The 22184-nt window shown below is 43.1% G+C and overlaps 1 protein-coding gene across 1 annotated transcript; it reads left to right on the top strand.

Annotated features, from left to right (window-relative positions):
• Positions 1–324: 324 nt before the first annotated feature.
• LOC132170963 (uncharacterized) lies at positions 325–21087 on the top strand. The gene is made up of 3 exons (XM_059582130.1): positions 325–650; positions 740–1061; positions 20150–21087. The coding sequence occupies exons 1-3, from the start codon at positions 463–465 to the stop codon at positions 20912–20914; spliced, it is 1275 nt and encodes a 424-aa protein (XP_059438113.1). The 5' UTR covers positions 325–462; the 3' UTR covers positions 20915–21087.
• The last annotated feature ends 1097 nt before the right edge of the window (positions 21088–22184 follow it).

Here is a 22184-nt window from a genome sequence, read left to right as displayed (position 1 = left end):
AAGACAGAACACCTACTTAAATTCTTCATTAAATATTCTTATTGAGTAATTATAAGATGGGTATCACAGGAAAGGGCTGCCACCTATCCAATTATTTTTCTTCTTTTTTTTTCTACTATTTTTTATTATTATTAAAAAAAAAAAAAAAAGCAATGCCTTTTAAAATGTATCACACCAAAAACATTTTTAAATTTTCAGCTTTTTATAAACTCTTTTAAAAACGTTGGTCTAAATCCAACTAATCCCAGTCCAAATAGGGCCTTAATGGACAAGAGTGAATATGTCCTCGCTAAATGGGCGGAGTTGAGTTTGGGCTTGATTATTTTAAGAATGGGCTGAACTGAGCTTTAGTTTGCTGGCGGTGGCCCTGGAGGATTGACACTTGATAATGGAGAGAATATTTGTATAAATACATGGAGAAGAGAGGCTAAGACAGTACAGAGCGAGGACTAATAACAAAGAATGGGATTGAAATTCTTGAACAAGAAGGGATGGCACACGGGAAGCCTAAGGAACATAGAGAACGTGTGGAAGGCGGAGCAAAAGCATGAGGCTGAACAGAAGAAGTTGGAGGAGCTCCGCAAGCAGATCCAGGAGGAGAGGGAGCGAAGCGAGTTTCGTCTCCTTCAGGAGCAGGCCGGCCTCGTTCCGTAAGTGAACAGCCCTTCTTTTATCCTTGCAATGATGATTTCGTCAATTTCAATCGATTTTTGCATTAATTTTTGTGAAATTTGTGTAGTAAGCAGGAGAGATTGGAATTCCTGTATGATTCGGGATTAGCCGTAGGGAAGGGTGGCAGTTCCGATGGTGGATTCAAGGCCCTCGAGGCCTTCCCTAAGCCAACCAGTACCGACGCCTCCTCCGCCGCCGGCGACACTGCCAAGGCATCATCTTCGTCGTCGTCGGTACCGGGAGCTTTATTCGAAGAAAAGCCTCACTCCGCCAACGATGCTTGGAGGAAACTCCATTCCGATCCTCTGCTCATGATTCGGCAGCGTGAGCAAGAGGCACTTGCCCGCATCAAGAACAACCCTGTCCAGATGGCCACCATTCGCAAATCCGTATGTTCTTTTCTTCTTTATTCTCTGTGTTTTTTTTTTTTTTTTTAATAAAAATCAAATTGTCGTTTCTTGGAAGATAAGTTGTAGATTTGTTTGGCCCAATGGGGAGTATTTTGAGAGCTCGAAGAGCACAAGGCTCAGGGTTTTAATGGATCAGGCTAAGCTAGTAATGGAGGACTTTCTGGTAAAACTAACTTCCAAAGCTCTCGCAACTCTACCATAGGTTTTTCGGTTTTGCATACTATATTGTAAGGATCACAAAAAGCCTACTCAAATTGCAATTGGAGCTCTCTAGAATTACTTATTGCAAATTTATTTTTTATTTTTTATTTTTGTAAGTCCCACTCGCATAGGGGTGTAAGCGAGCGAACTCGAGATCGACTCGTATAAGCTCGACTCGATTATTAAATGAGACATTCGTGAACACAAATCTTTGCTCAAATATTAAACGATACAAGCTCGGCTCAACTCGGTTAGGCTCGTGAACACGCCCGTATATATATATATATATATCAAGTATAAATTAAGTAACAAATAATTAATTATAAGGAGGTTTCTGCATGTTTTCCCTGGGTGTAGTTATGTAAGTCAAAGATTCTGGCCTCTCACTCTCCCCTCTCTCCTCTAGTGGTGGCGCGTGTAGCTAGAGATCGTTTTCTAGCTTCATGAGATGTGATCATTTAGGTTGAGATGGAGCGTCACTTTATGGTGGAAGCAAAATCTTTTTCGTTCTCGGCGAAACCAAGTCAGAGATTCGCTTGGAAGAGGCGAAAAGGTTTTGGTGGATCTATTTTGCTAGGGATTCGGTGCTCGGACTGGTTGGCGGACACGGTGGAGGAGGCGTTGTTGTCTCAGGGGAAGGAGGATTTTGCTAAATCTTTCTGGGAGGAGGTGGAGGTTTTGATGGTCCGTAAGGGTAGCAACAAGGCTGGTCGGTTCTTAGAGGCGACTGGTTTTGTTTAGGGGGGCCAGAAAGGGATTATTTGGCTACCTGAGGGCCGTGGAGGATGGTGTTGGCATCGAGATTTGGAGGATTGAGAAGTTTCGGCCATTGGGAGTAGAAGAGCTAACAATATAAGCTTATCTTTACAGTTTTATCCTACCCATTAAGGTTTAATTGCAAAAATCATATCAATTTGTAGGATTTTGTTTTAGGTTGAGTTTTGGTTTGGATGTCCCTTTGTTGGAGTTCAATGGGTATCAACGAGTTTTGTTATTGAGTGGTTTGATTTAGGCCAAAGTACTCGAGCTCGACACAAACTTAAGCAAGCCAAACTCAAACACCAATTTTAGGCTTGTGTCGAGCTCGAGCTCGACACAAACTTAAACGAGCCGAGCTCGAACAAGGGAAGGTCGCCCAAACTCGGCTCATTTACACCCCTACTCGCACATAATAAGGAAATAAGGCGGGACTTAACACACATAAGCCCATTCATTGTGGGCTATCTATTTTTTCAATGTGAGACTAACTTTCTAAGGTGTTACAATATTGTAGATAAAGCTGTTAGCAAGTTAAAAATGATTCTTGTATTCTTTCCCAATGTGCAATCTAAGTATTAGCAACATGCATATCTCTTTAATTCTATTGAAAATTTATCTTTACCATTTCTGAACCGCTAATTTATAAATATTTCTTATGTTAGCCCAACGGTTGCTTAATTGACTAGAATGCATGCATCTCCCTCAATACAGTTCTCATTAGGCATCAAGAAACTATAGCATAGTGAAAGCCTAAATGATATCATGAGACATTTCTTTAGGATTTTTTTTTTCTCTCTAGGTGATACTAGACAATAGGGGAATGTGTTTATATTCTTTCAAGGTCAAAAACACCGAGGAATACACAACCTGTAAGCTCTCTTGATGTAATTAGCATTGCCTTTCTTGTTTTCATATGTTCTAGCTTTCTTTTCCCTAATAAATCAAATTGACACTAAGGGTCATCAAGGCTATGCTCCTTTTTTGGAGTATTTTTGGTCGTCTTGGCTTAGATTGCGAAGGAGGTGGAGTTCTGTTGGTGGGTATGCGCCGAAGCTGAAGGCGTTTCCCTCTGTTGGTTGTTTTGGGTGGGTTGGCTTCTCGGCTGAAGTTAGCTCGCGTCTATCCCTCTGGCGACAATCTGAACGGCGCGTGGAAGCGTGTCGGGTGTTGTACTCTTTGGGGGTGGTCGCATGAGGTTGGGAATGGAGAGTCACTTCTTCGTTGAGGCCAAATCCTTTGTCTTTTCAATGGCGAAAGATTAGCTGGAGCTTTGTTAGCGAAAAGGCGAAAAGGTTTTTTAGGGGTGGCTTTCTTGGGTCCTCGGTGCATTGCGTGGCTGGTCGCAAGGGTGGAAGAGGTGCTGCAAAATCCTAGGGTCGAGGAGTTCGTCAAATCTACTCAAGAGGCTTCGAAGGTGCTCATCGTTTGGAGGGGCGGTCACAAGGTTGAATGCTTCTTGGAGGTGGTGACTCATGTAGTGGGTGGCCGAAGAAGGATTATTTTGCTGCTTGAAGGTCATGAAGAGCGGGGTTGGGGCCGATTTTCTAGGGAGCTGAGCAAAGTATTAGCCTTTTTTGAATATGTTGAATCTTCTCCGGTTGGGAAGAAGATTAGGAAGAATCAGGGGACTATCATCGTGGTCGATAGATGCTGCTTATGCAAACGGAATGGGGAGTCCGCGGGCCATCTTCTTCTTCATTGTGAGGTTGCATGTGCCTTATGAAATGCTATCTTCAATCACTTTGGGATGTCATGGGTAATGCTAATCGAGTGGATGATTTGTTTGCTTGCTGGTGGATGGGTGGTTGCTCTCGGAGTGCTGTCGTGTGGAAGATGGTACCTTTTTGCCTTATGTGGTGCTTGTGGAGAGAACGAAATGACAAAAATTTCAAGATCCAAGAAAGGAAGTTGGAGGAGCTCAAGTATTTTTTCTTTTAGTCTATGTTTATAAGGACAACTGTGTTTTCGCTCCCTTAGTGATTAGTTTTAATGATTTTCCTGTACTTTTTTTTTTCTTCTATTTACACGTTCTCTTGTATACTTCCTTGTGTATTAGGATTGTGTCCCTTTGCACTTTTTGAAATGCATTACATTACTTATTAAAACAAAAAAGCATTGGGGGACTAGGTTGGGTCAGATTCTAGAACCTCCGTTTGTGGAGGAGGTGAGCTCGGCGGTGGGGGGTTATGCTGGGGAGAAGGGACCGTCGAAGACTATGGATGTAATCCTTTGAGTAAGGACCATTTTGACTCAAGCCCCCCCGTGTGGCGTTGCAATCAATGGAGCTGATTGTGTCGATGAAGCTCCCCTGATTGATGTTGCAAATGTCGGTAAGGGCTTGTTATGTGGAAAGGAGAAAGTGGGTAGTCTTATTTGGGCGTGGAATGGAAGCTTTGAGAAAGCCCTAGGGGATTTGGACAGGGCGTTGAGGTCTTTCCTTGTTGGGCTGGAGAAGATTGGGCCAAGGCTCAGGCTCGCTGGGCGCAAGAAAGAGATAGGCTTTTGGGCCTATAGGTGCCCACCCAAGCCCAAGCCCAAGCCCAAGCCCAAGCTTCAGCCCAATTCAAAAGGGCCACTTCTATCTAGGTCCAAGATCAAGGCCAGTTTCAGCCTAGTCCTTGGGATGCTGGTGGCCTTGCCGGTGGCTATGTAGGAGGTATTGTTGGTGTCTATTTTGGTCCCGGCGACTCCCTTTGGGGTCTTTCGACCTGATGGGCTTGTCCCGACGACCTCTAATGAAGAGAATAATATGCGTTGTGCAACACCAAATGATGAAAATTTTCACTCTTTACTTATATGTATTAGTGATAGTCATTGTAGATAGTGCGAGGTTCGACTTTGAGTTTGTTTGGTTGATCAGCGGCTAATTGCTTCCAAATGATGAACCCAGTTCCACATACTCTTGCTGATCTATATATATATATATATATATATATATTGATAAATAAGTCAGGATGTATACAAAAAAAGGCCCCACTAGATATCTCTCTCCCTTTGTATCGTTGAGAATTTCTGCATCATGCTCTGATACCATATTTGTTTGACGGTGGGGCCCAAGCTGCAAGTTGTTTTATACTTCTGTTGCGGTTAACTTCTCAAATACTTTGAACTCTAGGAACTCTCAACCCTTTGGGATGATGGGGTTGTCTAGGGCCTGGACAGTGGAGTCTAAGGAGTTTGTGATGATAGTAAAGGATGGAGATACGGTGTTGAAACTACAAGAGCGATGCAGAGGTAAGACACGTTGGATACGGCTGGAATGGAAAGAAGCGGCTTGGCTAGTGAATATCTTTGATGAGCTGAAGGCGGTGGAGGATTCAAGGGTCTTTAGGGATGAATCTAGTCATAGTTTTCCACATGCCTTAGCTCAGAAATGCTTCAATAGGCATGGGAGCTTTTCTGGTTTTAGAGGAGTACGATGGTAGAGATAGGCGAGGTAGAGTTATGGTGCCAGAGCGTAGACATAGGAAGGGCTGGGACGAGCTTCAGTCGAAGCTGCGAATTGCTATTTATTTTGTTCAACCTTTTGTTGGGGATGCAAGGAAGGCAGTGACAAGGAAACAGAGAAGGAGTTTTTCAGAGGTATTGCTTTCATCATCGAAACAGGTAGAGGAACCGTTTGGGTCTTATGCAGAACCTATTGCAAGAGTTCCCAAATGGTTGTTAGGAGGTAATGCTGGGATCAGCAAATCGTCTGGGACAAGCTTGCTTGCTGACTGCCATGTTAAAGCTGGTCATGAGGTTCAGGAGGCTGCTCCGGCGAAAGGTCCGGCGATTAGGTATGATTTTAACAGTTGTGCCAGCTGTGGGGTACTACAGAAGAGGACTTCAAGTTACGAGGAGCAAATCTGTGGAGACCATGCTTTTGGAACGTTCGGTCAGGGTTGCGTGTGTGCAGGGGAGAAGGAAAAGCTGAAGAGATCTCTGTTGAAGATACAGGACGACATCAGGAAATGTCTCGAAGGAATAGATGCACGTTGCACTTGTAGTTGTGGGTCTGGTTCCTTTGGGCCTAAATCCCAAGTGGCCCAAGCTCAGTCAAGTGGTCAGCCTAAATACCAGCCCATGGCCCAACCCAAACCTACGGCTGGCCAATTCAAGGAGAAGGCCTTTGATGCGGGAGCTGGACCCAACAAGGCACTGAGATTTTATAGCAGGAAGGTTGCGGGTAAGGTGGGGGATTTGGGTGCGTCAGCGTCCAACACAGGACATTGTCCTTCTTCGAATTTCACGAACCCAGTGGTGCCGGTCCCTTCTGTGTCGCCGGCATAGGTGCCGATGATGGTAGCGCCGTCAGTGAAGGGGTCGACGAAGGAGGTTGCGGCAAAGGATTGGGCTTTGGACGCCGGTAATGTTGCTGTGCTCCCTCCAGCGACTGGACCTGTAGCTCAAGCTCCTGCGTCGACCTGGGTGTGCGACCCAACTCCGAGAATTCTGGGTAAGGAGCCGGCGACTCTTCGGGCAGGTGATCGAAGGGAGGTTCCGACCTGTTCTGTCCTGTCGGCACCTTCTGGGTCTGCTGCCGATACTCGTGCGAAATTGAAGAAGCCAGCAATGATGGGGCAGCCGGAAGTTTTGATGGCAGGGGGGAAATTTGGGAGGGGGCTCGACAAGGGGGAGGGAGGAGGTCCAAGCCAGTTGATTAATGTCAAGCTGGGCAAGTTGGGGGAGGGAAATGGTGCTGGATAGTTGCCGCTCGATCTGCAGGGAGAGATCCCATCGGGTTTGGAGAAATGGGATTTGCCAGGCTCGGATGATTCTCTGAGGTGGAAGGGGGCTATGGTCAGCGTTTGTGATGAGAGCTTTTGCTCTTTGGGAGAAGCTTGTTCTGGAGTTGAGGATTGCAGTTCGCAGGGTGAGTCGTTCGTTCCTGATTCCTTAGCTTTAGTACCAGTTGAGGATCAGGAGCCTATTACGGTGGAGTTTGTAACTCAATTTAGGAAGCTCGTGGGTGTCTCTTGTGATGGAGAAGCTGGGAAGTTGGCAGAGACTTTTGGGTTTATAATGGCTGATAATGAGGTCATTGGTGAGGATGTGGGAGATGCGGGAGAGGCCATGGAAACACATACGGGAAAACAAGGTAAGAGAGAGCTCAATAACCTTATCTCCTCTGTTAATTATGAGGTGCACAGTGGAAGTTCTTTGAGGGACAGTAAAAAGGGGAGGGCTGATCGGACTATTTAATGAAGCCGAAGATCCTTTCTTGGAATGTGAGGGGTCTGAATGTAAGGGATAAAAGGCTGAGGGTCAGAAATCTTCTTAGAAATTGGAAGGTGGATATAGTGTGTTTCCAAGAAACAAAGGTGGACTTTGTCACAAACAATTTTGTGAGGAGTTTGTGGGGGTGCCCTTATGCAGAGTGGTGTTATGTCCCTTCTAGAGGGGCTTCGGGTGGTATCTTGGTGATGTGGGATAGGAGAGTAGTTACAAAGGTTGAGGTTGCTTTGGGCAGATTTGTGGCAGCTTGCTCTTTTAGAAACGTTGATGATGGTTTTGTGTGGGCTTTTGCGGGGGTGTATGGTCCTAATAGAGATAACATAAGGTGTCTCCTTTGGGAAGAATTGGTGGGCCTTATGAGTTGGTGGGACTTGCCTTGGTGTATTGGTAAGGATTTCAATGCTACTCTGTTTCCTAGTGAAAGGTCGGGGGGGCTTATTCTCGATCCGCAATGAGGGATTTTGCAGATTTTATATCGGAGTAGGGTCTTATGGATTTCCCTTTAGCTGGGGGGGTCTCTACTTGGTCTAATAACCATTCTTGGTCAAGGCTAGATCGTTTCCTAGTCTCTCCGGAATGGGAAGCTCGTTACCCAAGTTTGCGACAAAAGAGGTTGCTTCGGGTGTGTTCGGATCATGCGCCTATTATTCTTGATTGTAGTTGCTTCTTGGGAGGTAAGAGACCCTTCAAGTTCGAGAATATGTGGCTTAAAGTGGAGGGTTTTGTGGACAAAGTAAAGAGCTAGTGGGAGTCTTACCATTTCCATGGTACTCCGAGTTTTACTCTGGCAAAAAAGTTGCAAGCTCTTAAGGGGGACATTAAGAGATGGAATGACCAGGAATTTGGCAATGTGGGAGGGTGTATCAAGGCCCGCATGGATGATATAAAGGCTCTCGATAGGGTGGAGGAAGAGAGAGGGTTATCCGCTGAAGAAATTGAGAGGAAGAGGTTGCTAGCCAGAGAGTTGGAGGCTCTTCTCTTATAGGAGGAGATTAGCTAGAGGTAAAAATCTAGGATTCGTTGGTTGAAAGAGGGAGATAAATGTACGAATTTTCTCCATCAGATTGCTAATGCAAACAGAAGACATAATTTTATTGAGTCTCTGACTGTGGGTGGTCTACTACTTCAGATCAAGGGGTCATTAGCAATCACATTACCAACTTTTACGAGTCCCTTTTTTCAGAGAGCCTCAACTGGAGACCTAGGCTAGATGATCTTGATTTTGATATGTTGAATGTTGGTGAGGCCTCTAGATTGGAAGTTCCTTTCGAGGAAAGGGAGGTGTAGGAGGTGGTGAAAGGTATGGATAGGGACAAGGCGCTAGGCCCGGATGGCTTTTCTATGGCTTTTTTCCAGGATTGCTGGGATGTGATTAAGGTGGACATTATGGCGGTTTTTGCGGAGTTCCATGAGCGAGGTAAATTTGAAAAAGCCTTAATGCTACGTTTATCTCTCTTATTCCGAAGACCCAGGAAGCTTCCGATATTAAGGATTTTCGTCCGATTAGCATTGTGGGAGGGACATATAAGATTGTTGCGAAGGTCTTAGCCAATAGAATGAAGGAAGTGATGGATAGGGTCATCTCTAAACCCCAGAATGCTTTTGTAAAAGGTAGGCAAATTTTGGACTCAGTTCTTATTGCCAATGAATGCTTGGATAGCCAAATCAGATCAGGGGAACCTGGCTTATTATGCAAATTGGATATGGAAAAGGCCTATGATCATATGAATTGCAAGTTTCTACTTTACATTCTAAGAAGGTGCGGTTTTGGAGAGAAATGGTGTTCCTGGATTGAACATTGCATTTCGTTTGTGCGATTCTCAGTTTTGATCAATGGATCCTCTTCCAGTTTTTTTGATAGCTCGCGGGGAGTGAGGCAACGAGACCCTCTTTCTCCTTTCTTGTTTGTTCTAGTCATGGAGGCGTTTAGTAGGATGATCAATGCCTCAATAAATAGGGGTCTCATCTCTGGTTTCTCTATGGGAAGCAGAGAGTTGGATCGGGTTATTGTCTCTCACCTTCTCTTTCCTGATGACACTTTGGTTTTTTGTGAGGCAGATCCTAATCAAGTTAAAAACATTGGTGCCTTACATGTTGGTAGTATGAACAATACATGCATTTTGGCAGGCATCCTTGGTTGCGGTTCAGCTTCTATGCCTTTGAAATATTTGGGTCTCCCGTTGGGGGCCCCGTTTAAGGTCAAGGCCAGTTGGGAGGACATGTTGGAGAAGTATGCCAGAAGGCTGGCCCTATGGAAACAGTTGTATCTGTCTAAGGGGGGGAGGGTTAATCTCATTAAGAGCACCTTATCCAATCTTCCCACTTATTTTTTGTCTCTGTTTCCTATCCCTGCATCTGTGGCGAAGCATATGGAGAAGATTCAACGTGATTTCTTATGGGGTGGGATTAATGATGAGTTTAAGTTCCATCTGGTTAGTTTGAACAAGGTATGTTCTCCGTTCTCTGAGGGAGGTTTAGGGATCGAGAATTTGCGTTTGATGAACAAAGCTTTGTTGGGGAAATGGTTGTGGAGATTTGCTCATGAGAAAGAGGCTTTGTGGAGAAAGATTCTGGTGGCAAAGTATGGTGCAGTTTGGGGTGGTTGGCGATCCAGGGATCTCAGTGGTTCGCATGGGGTGGGGTTATGGAAGTACATTAGCAGGGGGTGGAGGTCGTTTCAGTGTCACATTAGATTGGATCTTGGGGTTGGGTCCAATATTAGGTTTTGGGAGGATATCTGGTGCGGTGACATGTCTCTCAAGGATGCTTTTGTGGACTTTTCAATATTGCCACCAATAAGGATGCGTCTATTGTGGATAATAGGGAGTGTACAAATGGCTGTGTGCAATGGAATGTTTCCTTCATTCACAGGGTTCATGATTGGGAAGTGGAGGTCTTGGCCTCTTTTTATACACTCTTGTACTTGCACTTGATGCGTGGGGTAGGGGAGGATAGGATGTGGTGGATCGCTTCACGAAAAGGAAAATTTGAGGTTAGATCTTATTACAAGATCCTTGCTTCTAAAGATCCCTCCCCCTTCCCTTGAAAGAGTATATGGTGCACCAAGGTTCCTTCGAAAGTGGCTTTTTTTTCTTGGACGGCTGCGCTTGGGAAGACTCTTAACCCTGGACAATATTTAGAAGAGAGGTATTGTTGTGATTAACCGTTGTTGCATGTGTGAATCGGATGGGGAGTCAGTAGACCATCTCTTTCTTCATTGTAGGGTTGCGCGTATCTTGTGGAATGCCGTTTTCTCTCGGTTTGGTTTGTGTTGGGTGATGCCTGGTAGCGTTAGGGGGTTGTATGCTTCTTGGTGGGCCGGTGGCAAATCCCGTAGTGCTGTCCAATTGAAGAGAGATTTGACCAAAATGTTTTTGAGCTTGTCCGTAAATATTCATGATTTTCAAAACATCTTGCATTCTGCTCTCTCGATATGGTCCACATTAAGCACAACGGGGCTATTTGCCACACATCCATAACTATACATATATTATTGGAAATAAACATTAATTAAATCTATAATATCATGCAAAATACCTATTAATTAATTATGTACCATAAAAATATTTCTTGTCATTTTGTTGTGCTAATCATTCAAAGGCTTTTGAATATGGGGATTCTCCATGAAGTTGTCCTCGTAAAAGTTAAAGTCAAATTCCAAAGAAGCTGATTTTGATCATTATTAAGTCGGCAGTCTCCATCTGATTTTGATCATTATTAACAATTTAATCTCATGTAAATCATCAATTATGAATATCTGACCAACTACCCCAAAAAAAAGGCTCTTTGATACACAAAATAAGTTAAAAAAATAAAACCAAAAGTGTTAGAATGTTTTCCATGTGTAATATGTAGCCAAGATATTACACATGGAAAGGGGCCGATGAGAAAGATTCTGGTGAGGGTTGGAGTTCTAGGCGATGTTTCAAGAATGGGTTCCACTGTTCAGGCAAATTCGACGATGGGTTATGCTTCGGGTCTTTTGGTAAAGACGCAGGTTGTCTCTCTTGCTTCTGACGCCTCTATTTCTCCGGTTCTCGGTCTTGCTGACCAGTGTTCTCCAAAGAGTGGCTCGAGCGTCTCTACTATGGGGATTCTGGGTAAGCTTGGCAAGTGGGCGTCATCGGTTCTCTCTGGGTCTATTGCCGGTGTTTTCGAGTCTGGGAGGGAAGAAATCTTGGGGAGCAGCCTTGTGGATCAGCGTCCGGCTGTTTCTGAGTTGGGTATCCAGGGTAAGGAGCCAGGTACATGCGCGACACCGGTTGTAAATTTGGGCGGAGATTCCCTTGTAGAAGTGGTATCCTTGTCTCAGGAGTCTTTCGTTCCGAATTCTGTGGATGAGGAACTGTCGGTGATGCAGGAGAGGGCTTTCATTTCTCAGGCTTGCGGCCTCTCTTGTGACGGAGAAGAAAGGAAGCTTGAGGAGACCATTGGGTTACTCATCACTGACAAGAAGGGTAATGAAATGGAAAGGGAAGAGGTTACATCTGCAGTTAAAAAAGGTAAGAGAGAGCTGAATAATCTGCAGTCTTTTGTTAATTTTTTGGGAGTATTCTAGGAGGGACAGGAATAAGGGGAGGGCCAATCGAGTTAAATCGTGAAGCTCAAGATTCTTTCATGGAATGTGAGAGGTTTGAATGAGAGGGATAAGAGGTTGAGGGTTAGGAATATGCTCAGAAGTTGGAAGGCAGATTTAATTTGTTTTCAAGAGACAAAGTTGGATTTTATTTCATTCAGCTTAGTGAGGAGTTTATAGGGTTGCCCGTATGTGGAGTGGTGCTATGTTCTTTCTATTGGGGCTTCGGGTGGCATTTTGCTCATGTGGGACTGTTGAGAAGGTAGATGTTGCTTTGGGAAGTTATGTGGCAACCTGCTCCTTCAAAAATGTTGAGGATGGTCTTGTTTGGGCGTTTGCGGGGGTGTATGGGCCTAGCAGAGTCAATTCCAGAGGTCTTCTTTGGGAGGAGCTGGCAGGGGTTGTGAGCTGCTGGGACATGCCGTGTGTATTGGTGGGGATTTCAATGTTACTCTTTATCCAAGTGAAAGGTCGAGGGGAGCTTTTTCTCGGTCTTCAATGAGGGATTTTAGTGAGTTCATTTCGGAGCAGGGTCTCATGGATCTGCCCTTAGTTGGGGGGATCTCTTTCTGGTCTAATAATCGTTCTTGGTCTAGGCTTGACCGGTTTCTAGTTTCTACGGATTGGGAAGCTCGTCATCCGGATTTGCGGCAAAAAAGGATGCTCCGATCATGCTCCTATTATTCTGGATTGCAAGCCTTTTTCGGGAGGCAAAAGACCTTTCAAATTTGAGAATATGTGGCTCAAAGCGGAGGGTTTTGTGGATAAAGTTCGCAGTTGGTGGGACTTGTACCAATTTCATGGTACTCCGAGCTTCATCCTTTCTAAGAAGATGCAAGCTCTAAAGTGGGACATTAAAAGATGGAATGCTCAAGAGTTTGGCAATGTGGGGGCTTGTATTAAGGCCCGTATGGATGATCTTAAAGCTCTTGAGAGGGTGGAAGTAGAGAGGGGTTTATCTACTAAAGAGATTGAGAGGAAAAGGGTGTTTGCTAGAGAGTTAGAATCATCCCTCCTACAAGAAAAAATCAGTTGGAGGCAAAAATTTAGGATCCGACGGTTGAAAGAGGGTGATAAGTGTACGAAATTCTTCCATCAAATTGCTAATGCTAACCGTAGACAAAATTATATTGAGTCATTGAACATTAATGACACTACTACTTCTGATCAAGAGGCTATTAGTAATCTTATCACCCATTTTTATGAGTCGCTCTTCTTGGAGACTCTTAGTTGGAGACCGAGGTTGGATAATCTCCACTTCGACATGTTGGATGTTGATGAGTCTTCTAGTTTGGAAGTTCCTTTCGAGGAAAGGGAGGTGTGGGAGTGGTTAAAAAAATGGATAGGGACAAGGCTCCAGGCCGGATGGTTTTTCTATGGCTTTTTTTCAGGATTGTTGGGATGTGATCAAACTGGACATTATGGCTGTTTTTGCAGAGTTCCATGATAGAGGTAAATTTGAAAAAAGTCTTAATGTTACGTTTATTTCTCTTATTCCGAAGTCTCATGGTGCATCCGATCTGAAGGACTTTTATCCAATCAGCCTTGTGGGGGGGATCTATAAGATTTTTGCTAAGGTTTTAGCCAATAGAATGAGGAGAGTTATGGATCGGGTCATCTCCAAGCCGCAGAATGCTTTCGTTAAAGGCAGACACATTTTGGATTCAGTTCTTATTGCCAATGAATGCCTGGACAGCCGAATCAGATCCGGGGAACCCGGCCTCTTGTGTAAGTTGGTTATGGAAAAGGCTTATGATCACATTAACTGGAAGTTTTTACTCTACTTGTTAAGAAGGTGCGGTTTTGGTGAGAAATGGTGCTCATGGATTGAGCATTGTATCTCGTCTGTGTGGTTCTCGGTCTTGATCAATGGTTCTTCTTCCGGCTTCTTTGAGGGTTCGCGTGGGGTGAGACAAGGCGATCCCCTTTTGCCTTTTTTGTTCATCATGCTAATGGAGGCGTTCAGCATGATGATTAATGTTTCTATTAACAGGGGTTTCATTAATGGATTTTATGTGGGTGCCAGAGAGTCTGATCGGGTTATTGTTTCTCATCTTCTTTTTGCTGATGATACGCTGGTTTTTTATGGGGCTGCTCCTGACCAAATTAGATTTATTAAAGTCCTTCTTATTGGCTTCGAGGCTGTCTCTGGGTTAAAAGTAAATCGGGCCAAATCCGTTTTGGTCCCTGTCGAAGGTACGGGTGAGGCGGGTGAGTTGGCTGGCATTTTGGGTTGTGGCACCAGCTCTTTGCCTTCGAAGTATCTGGGTCTTCCTCTAGGGGCTTCTTTCAAGCTTTTGGCTATATGGGAAGACATGTTAGAGAAGATTGCTAAAAGGTTGGCCCCTTGGAAATGGTCGTATTTGTCCAAGGGGGCTAGGCTCACCCTAATCAAGAACACCTTATCCAATCTTCCCACCTACTTTTTGTCTCTTTTTCCCTATTCCTGCCTCTGTAGTGAACCACATTGAGAAGATTCAACGGGATTTTTTATGGGGTGGGCTCAACAACAAGCCTAAGATCCACTTGGTCAGTTGGCACGAGGTTTGTACTTCGATTTTTGTGGGCGGTCTAGGGATTTGGAGTTTGCGGCTTTTTAATCAAGCTCTCTTGGGGAAATGGTTGTGGAGAAGAATATTGGTGGCAAAGTATGGGGTGTTTTGGGGCGGTTGGCGCTCTAAAGTTCCTCGCGGTTCGCATGGGGTGGGGTTATGGAAACACATTTGTAGGGATTGGAAGTCATTTCACTGTCACTTTAGATTTGATCCTGGTTTGGGGTTGAAAGTCAAATTTTGGGAGAATATTTGGTGCGGCGAGATGTCCCTCAAGGATGCTTTCCCCAGTCTATTCATTATTGCTAGCAATAAGGATGCTCCCATTGCGGATATCAGGAAGTGTATAAATGGTATGGTTCATTGGAATGTTACCTTTATTCGTAGAATTCATGATTGGGAGGAGATGGCCTTAGCCTCCCTATTCTCGCTCTTGTATTCGCTCTCGTTGCGTGAAGAAGGGGAGGACCGGATGTGGTGGATCCCTTATAGAAAAGGGAAGTTTGAGGTTCGTTTATTTTATAGAAAGCTTGTCCTTAAAGAGCCCAACCATTTCCCTTGGAAAAGTATTTGGCGCACCAAGGTTCCTTCGAGAGGCATTTTTTGCTTCGTCAGCAGCCCTTGGGAAATCTCTTACCTTGGATCATGTTTGGAAGAAAGGTATTGTCGTGATTAATCGATGTTGTGTGTGTGAATCGGAAGGGGAGTCTGTGGATCATCTCTTTCTTCACTGTGGGGTTGCGCGCTTTTTGTGGGATGTTATCTTCTCTCGTTTCAACATGTGTTGGGTTATGCCTAGAAGCGTCAAGGAGATGTTCTCCAGTTCGTGGTCGGGTGGAAAATTCCGAAGTGCTATGGTGTGGAAGATGGCTCCCCTATGTCTTTTGTGGTGTCTATGGAAGGAGAGGAACACTAGATGCTTTGAGGATTTGTCGAGAAATCTTGAGGACCTTGTTCATTTCTTTTTGTACACGCTTTTTACTTGGACTGCAGGCTGGCTTGCACCCTTAGTGATCAATTTTCCTGATTTTCTTTTTATGTTCTCTTCTTCTTTCTCCCTTTCTTAGTCGCTCTCTTGTATACTTCCTATGTACTTGGGTTGCGCCTAGAGCTGTTAAGTGAGCGAAACGTCTCGCGAGCAAGCTCGGACTCGGCTCGAATATTAAATGAAGCGTTTTATGAACACAAATTCTGACTCGAATATTAAACGAAGCAAGCTCGGCTTGACTCGGCTAAACTCGTGAGCGCACTCGTATAAGTGTGTGGTAAATAATTATTTGTAAAACTGTAAAAGTATGTTGTACTTAAATTAAATAAGAGGTCAAATATTAATTAACAAAAGATAAAAATTAAAGTAAAACTCAGTGGCGTTTTTGTAAATTGTAAGAGTACCCCTAGTCCAACTTTTTAAGCTTTTCATTTTTCATTTTCCAAGGCTATTCCAGACATTCCCACGTTTGCCTTGAGATCTAGGCCCCATCCCTATCAAACGTTTGATGATCCTCACTTCTTCTAACTCTTCCATTTCTTTCTTTTAACTTTTTTATTCACTTTTCTGTAACTTCTTCTTCTTCGCAGACCCATTTCATTTTCCTTCTTCTTTCATACACACATTCCTATACTCTAAAACATAGTTTGATTTTTTAATTGATTACAAAAATCCGAGTGTCGAATCGCCCCACGCACGTCAAAGAGAGACCGAAATGCAGAGATTGAGAGAGAGACTGAGACGCAGAGAGAGATATGGTCAAAAGAAGAAGACGATGAAGCCAAAGAGGAGGGTTTCCGATCATGGGTTGTTGTGAGGTAAAAATTTTAGATTCGCTGTATTTTTTTTACACCCATTGTATATAAAGAATGAAAATCACATTGTTTGGGTGAGATTTCACTTAGGTTTGATTTTGGTTGAAATTTCGGGGTATATGCTATTCGGTTTGAGAGGTCGTATGATGTGTTCTTATGTGGGTTTTGGCCAAAATACTCGAGCTCAAGCAGGGAACCAACCTTGACGAGCCGAGCTCAAACACTGGTTTGAGGCTCGTGTCAAGCTCAAGCTCAAGCCCGAGTCTGACATAAACTTAAACGAGCCAAGCTCGGACAAGCAAAGCTCGTCTAAGCTTGGCTCGTTTACACCCCTAGTTGCGCCCCTATGCGCTCTTTAATGCATCATTACTTATCAAAAAATATCTAGCCAAGAGGTAACAAATAAGTTGACTAATTTTATTTTCTCAGCTTTGGTCCATGCATACAATCTCTCACCAAATATTTTGATGATGATTTTACCTTTTTTAGTCAACTAATGCATGCATCATGTTTACATGTTAAAATTGCTTCACTTGAACCCTTGAAGGAAGAGTTTGTCCTTAAGAATGCCCTTTTATTTGCATGATGGTGTCACCAATGTTCCTTGTTTGAACCTGCCTTGGACAGTAGCTCTTTGTTTTCCAACCAAATATTGCTGGAAGCTAAGGCTAACCCCTAGACTTCGCCACCTCCTGCTGAGATGGATCGACCAGGTGACGTAGGGGCCCTTGTCCCAGAGAGGAGTCTTCTCCTGCGTGGCTTCCTCATCCTTTAGCCCCCATTGGCAGCTTTGGGTTTGCGTAAGGAAGGTATCTTTCTGACAGGAATGGCTCTTACAGATTCGTCTGAGAAGAATCTTGTGAATCATGTTTCTATGAGTGGGGTTTTTAGCTCTCGAAGTATGAGCGTCGACAATACGGAGAAGGCGCCAATAGTACTTGTAGCTACGACGTCAGTCTGGTGGAGACCGTAATGATGGGTTGTCTCTGGCTGTCGTGCATATGGGTTTAGGAAACTCTCATGATGTGGTCCGTTCTTAGATGTCTCCAGAAGGGCTGGATAAGGAGACAGACTTTGTTCAAGTCCAAAAGTGGCCGGTTGGATTTGGTTCATCTTCGAAGTTGGATTGGGGATGAGAGGACGGAGATTTTTCATACCCTTTGGGTGATTTCCCCCCCTGCCACCCTCTTGGATTGGGGGATTGGGCTTTGGGGGGGGATCCATGTGAGGGAATTGAAGACACGAAAGAGGCTTTCCCTTGGAAGGTAAAGGGTAGAAGGGAGCTCCTAAATATAGAATGTTCTATCAACTATGATTCTAGGGGAGCGTCCTCTAAGCATGGGAAAAGCAAGGCTCATGCTTTCTAGCGTTGAGTGCTTTGTGTGGGTTTCGGGCTTTGATTTTTTGTGGGTTTCATGTTTGGTGCTTCTTGTGTACTTAGAAGCGCTTTACACTTTTTTTAATAAATTTTTCTATTACTTATAAAAAATAAATAAATTAGACTGACACTTAAGTAGCAATTGTGTAATTTGGAGGCACTCTTCCCTTATGCACGTACATTCTTATATCCAGAATGTTACTTCATTGCTTGATTCCCAAATTTATCCACACTAACATGTTATTCTTACAGATTCTCCTGCTCTCCTGTTTTTCCACAATTTTTGCTTTTGTACATGAATGATTTAGAACCTTGACGGAATTTAAAAATCATCAGCAACTCTCAGAGACCAAGTGACCGGTGGCCTTAGTCAAACATCTACTCTTATAATATTCCAAGTCTCAAAATATGCCTTAAAAAAATATGTTAAACATAAAAGGAGATGAAATTGCAATATTCTACTTTTTTTTTATTGATTTGTAATGTAATGTATATCAAAAAAACATAGAAGGATGCAATTCTAGTACACAAGAAATATATAAGAGAATGCTTAAATAGAAGAAAAAAAAAAAGTACAAGAAAACCGTTACAACTAATCACTAAATGAGCAAAAAATACAGCCTCCTAGTAAAAAGAGAATAAAAGAAAAATGACTTGAGTTCCTCCAACGTCTGTTCTTGGTTCTCGAAATTACTGTTATTCCATTCCCTCCACAAGCACCACATAAGGCAAGAAAGCATCATCTTCCACACAATAGCGCTTCGAGAGCGACCACCCGTCCATCAGCAGGAAAACAAATCAACCACCCAATTAGGCACAACCTAGGACAACCCAAAGTGACTGAGGATAGCATCCATAAGGCACAAACAACCTCACAATGGAGAAGAAGATGGTCCATGGACTCCCTATTCCGTTTGCACAAGTAGCACATATTGACAACGATGACATGCCTCTTCTTAAGATTGTCCATGGTAAGAATCTTCTCTAGAGCTACCAACCAAGCGAAGAAAAAAAAAAAAAAAAAAAAGCCACTTTCAAGGAGACCTTAGCCCACCAAATATTCTTCCGGGGGAAAGGAAGATCATCTTTACAAGCAAGGATCTTGTAAAAGGAGCTAACATCAAACTTTCCTTTGTGAGACAAGCCCTCCAAAGCTTGTCTTCCCCTTCCCTTCTCGCTCTATGGGAATACAACAAATTATAGAAAGAAGCCAGAACATCCACCTCCCACTCTTGAACCGTACGAATAAAGCTAACTTTCTACTAAAGGGATCCACTAGAAAAGTCCAAATTAACTGCAACAAACGCATCCTTCACACGAGCAATGTTATATAAATGTGGGAAATCTTCCTTGAAGGTCTTCTCTCCGCGCCACACATCATCCCAAAATTTGATCTTGGACCTATCTCCCAACTCAAATCTAGTAGGGCTAAAAAGCAACCTCCACCCCCTCCTAATATTCTTCCAAAGCCCCACCCTATGCGACCCAAGGGGATCAATAGAACACCACCCACCCCAAGCACTACCAAATTTAGCATCCACAACAACTTTCCACCAAGGCTCTCTCTCATGTACATAACGCCACAACCACTTCCCTAAAAAGGCCCCACAAACCTTTCTCAAAAATAGGGGAGCAAACCTTGAGCCAACTGACTAGGTGATATTTATATTTTGATTCAAATGATTTTTTTTTTCCTCCCTGGACAAGTAGTTTGGATGGTTTATTCAATTTTCTGTAGATAGTTGGAGAATGCAGAACTTTAACGGTTTGCAATTAAAAGAGATGGGTGGCTTATGGTAGGGATATATTATATCTGGTTGGCTTCAGTGTTTGTGGTCCAATGCAATTTAGACCATATGGGATTGGTTTGTGGAAGAGAATTTGGACGGATCTGGAAATTTTTCTGCCATATGTTTTCTAGAATCGGTGGTGGTAGACAGGTGCGCATTCAGCACAATTTGTGTTGCCAATAGACTTCTCTATGCTTTTGATTTCCAGATTTGCTAGATAATTATAAAGCCTCAGTAGCCAAGTTATCTAGGCTGGTTACACGAGTGCAAATGTGGGTGGTGGATTTCGCGATTGGTCTTTTAAGATTCTTGACAGGGCTAATAAGATGAGTGGTGTTGGGGAGGACTCATTGGATGACATTATACTGGTAGTTAGATATTTGAGGCCAAATCCTATTTATATTGTGCTTGTGGCAGAATACAGGAAACTTTCCCTGGAGGAGATATGGCATACTTGTTCTCCAACAGAGATTTGTGTACTAAAGGATTTTACTCTTTTAGCTTCATTAAGGGTATTTTGGTTAATCAATTTTATCTATTTTCACTTTTAGGAGTTTGTGCTTTTATATATAGTATAGTATAATATAATAATTATAGTATATTTTTTGATGATATGAAATTACTTATAAAAAAAATATAGTATAATTATTACTTGTCCATAGAAAAAAATACAACTAAAATCATGATCGAAAATTTCCATTGGAAAATGTATGAGCTGCAATAGTCCAAAGTTGTTGCCTATTATGCTTTTATGTTTAATTATTTATTCATCTATTTATTTTATTTATTAGGTCGAAGAAAAGAAACACAAAAAAAAGACTCATGATAAGAAGGAAACCCGGAAGAAGCACCATCATAGCACCTTAAAGGATCAAAAGCATTCATCATCCAGACAACGATCTGATTCAGAAAATATGACTTCTGAAGGGGGAAAAAGGAAAACTAGCAGACACAAGCGCTCAAACTATGATGTGCATTCAAGATCGGAAGATGAATCTGATAAAAGAGATAGCCTAGGTAAGAAGAACCACTACAGGGGCTCGAAATACAAAGAGCTGTCACCCAGTGGCTTGTCAGGCCCAAATACTTCAAAAAGTGACGGTCAAGATGCTATCAAAAGGAATCATGACAAGCCAGAGTGGGAAAAATTGTCTTCTAAAGATCAGACAAATCTTGATGTCACGGAAAAGAAAAGGGAAAGCAGAAGGTTTCATGAAGAAAGCTGTTATGATGGGCGTGAGTCAAACTATAAGCGCCGCAATGTTGCTCCTAAACTTTCAGAAGAAGAGCAGGCCACCAGGCTACGGGAGATGCAAGAGGATGCTGAATTGCATGAAGAACAAAGATGGAGACGTCTGAGGAAGGCTGAGGAGGATGATGTGCAAGAAGCTGCCCAGGCGCCATCCGGTGGTAGGAATTTCTTGGATGCGGCTCAGAGAAGTGTCTACGGTGCCGAGAAGGGGGGAAGCTCAACCATTCAGGAGAGTGTCCGTCGCCGAACACATTATTTGCAGGGCAGGTCTGAAGCTCGTGAAGGCAATGCTTTTCGGCGCTGATGCAGTCATGCAATTATTTGTAGCTTATTCTGATAACTTTAGCTGATATTTCCAGGTGCGCTTACACAGCTTCACCCTACATATCGGGTATCTTCCATGTACCAACTTTGAAGTTTGAACCATATTGTAGCGAGAAGCTATTTAATGTCAAGCTGAATTATGTTGATAAAGAATGGCCTAGGATCTTTTCTTGTCCATTTTGAACCGAAGAATATTCAGTTAAAGGCTAAAGAGATCTTAGGACTATAAATTGAACATTTGTCCATTAATATAAATAATAATAAAATATTATTTATACTTTAAAAATAATTAAAATTTTAAATAATAAAAAAATTAAAAAAAAAAAAAAAAAAAAAAAAAAAAAAAAACAAAGGGATGGCGGGCCACCACATAGGGGACAGCCGGACCACCCCCGTTGGCGTGGGGTGGTACGACCACCCCCAACGGCCAAACTAAAAAAAATAAATAAATTCGTTTAGGGTTTGGGTGTGGCTAGACCATGCCCGTTGAATAAAATGAGATTGGCCGGCTGCAGAGACCCGACCAATGCAGGGTGGCTGAAGCCAACCCTTTATAGCCCATGGGGTAGTCCGACCACTAGCAGTAAACTAAAAAAAAAAAAATTGTTTAGGGTTTGGGGGTGGCACGTTGGGCCTGGGAATAGTTTCGGCCACCATATGCCAGTTCGGCCACCCTTGGCCAACGGGGGTGGTCCGGCCACATAGGGCCACCCCCTATGTGGTGGCCAGTCACCCCTTAGTTTTTTAAAAATATTTTTTAATTTTTTATTATTTAAATTTTTAATTATTTTTAAAGTATAAATAATATTTTATTATTATTTATAGAAATTGACAAATGTCTCATTTATGGCCTTAAGATCTCTCTAAAGAGATCTTGGCCATTAATTGGATATTCTCCAATCCAAAATGGACTGGAGAGGATCCTAGTCCTTAAAGAATACCTTCCGAATCTCCCTAACTCTCGTAGTTGGCCTGCAATGACCAAAAGCACTCAAATAAGCACTCGGACGAGTGTGTGCTTGTGATAATTGTATTCATCCACTATTTCCCCTAGATAATTACTATATACTTATTGTCTAACTTCCTGTAGCACATTGCTTAGAAGTCAGACCTGGGTAGTCAATTACTCAAATTTCCAGGTTAGTTAATGTGAGGTTTCGGTCTTTGTGTGTGTTGTATCATACATACAGATTAAGGATGGCAATGAGAATCCAACTAATCGTGAGGAAATTGATTGTTTTGTTATTACT

This window comes from Corylus avellana, chromosome ca2 (genome assembly GCF_901000735.1).
Source record: "Corylus avellana chromosome ca2, CavTom2PMs-1.0".
NCBI lineage: Eukaryota > Viridiplantae > Streptophyta > Magnoliopsida > Fagales > Betulaceae > Corylus > Corylus avellana.
Note: the sequence above shows the minus strand (reverse complement) of the source record. Positions and strands in the feature narration are given on the sequence as shown.

Bases quoted from the DNA above. Each gene is read 5' to 3' on its own strand.
- LOC132170963 (XM_059582130.1), top strand. From the start codon at position 463: ATGGGATTGAAATTCTTGAACAAGAAGGGATGGCACACGGGAAGCCTA. The intron at 651-739 runs GTAAGTGAACAG...AAATTTGTGTAG, and splicing joins GAGCAGGCCGGCCTCGTTCC to TAAGCAGGAGAGATTGGAAT. The intron at 1,062-20,149 runs GTATGTTCTTTT...TTTATTTATTAG, and splicing joins TGGCCACCATTCGCAAATCC to GTCGAAGAAAAGAAACACAA.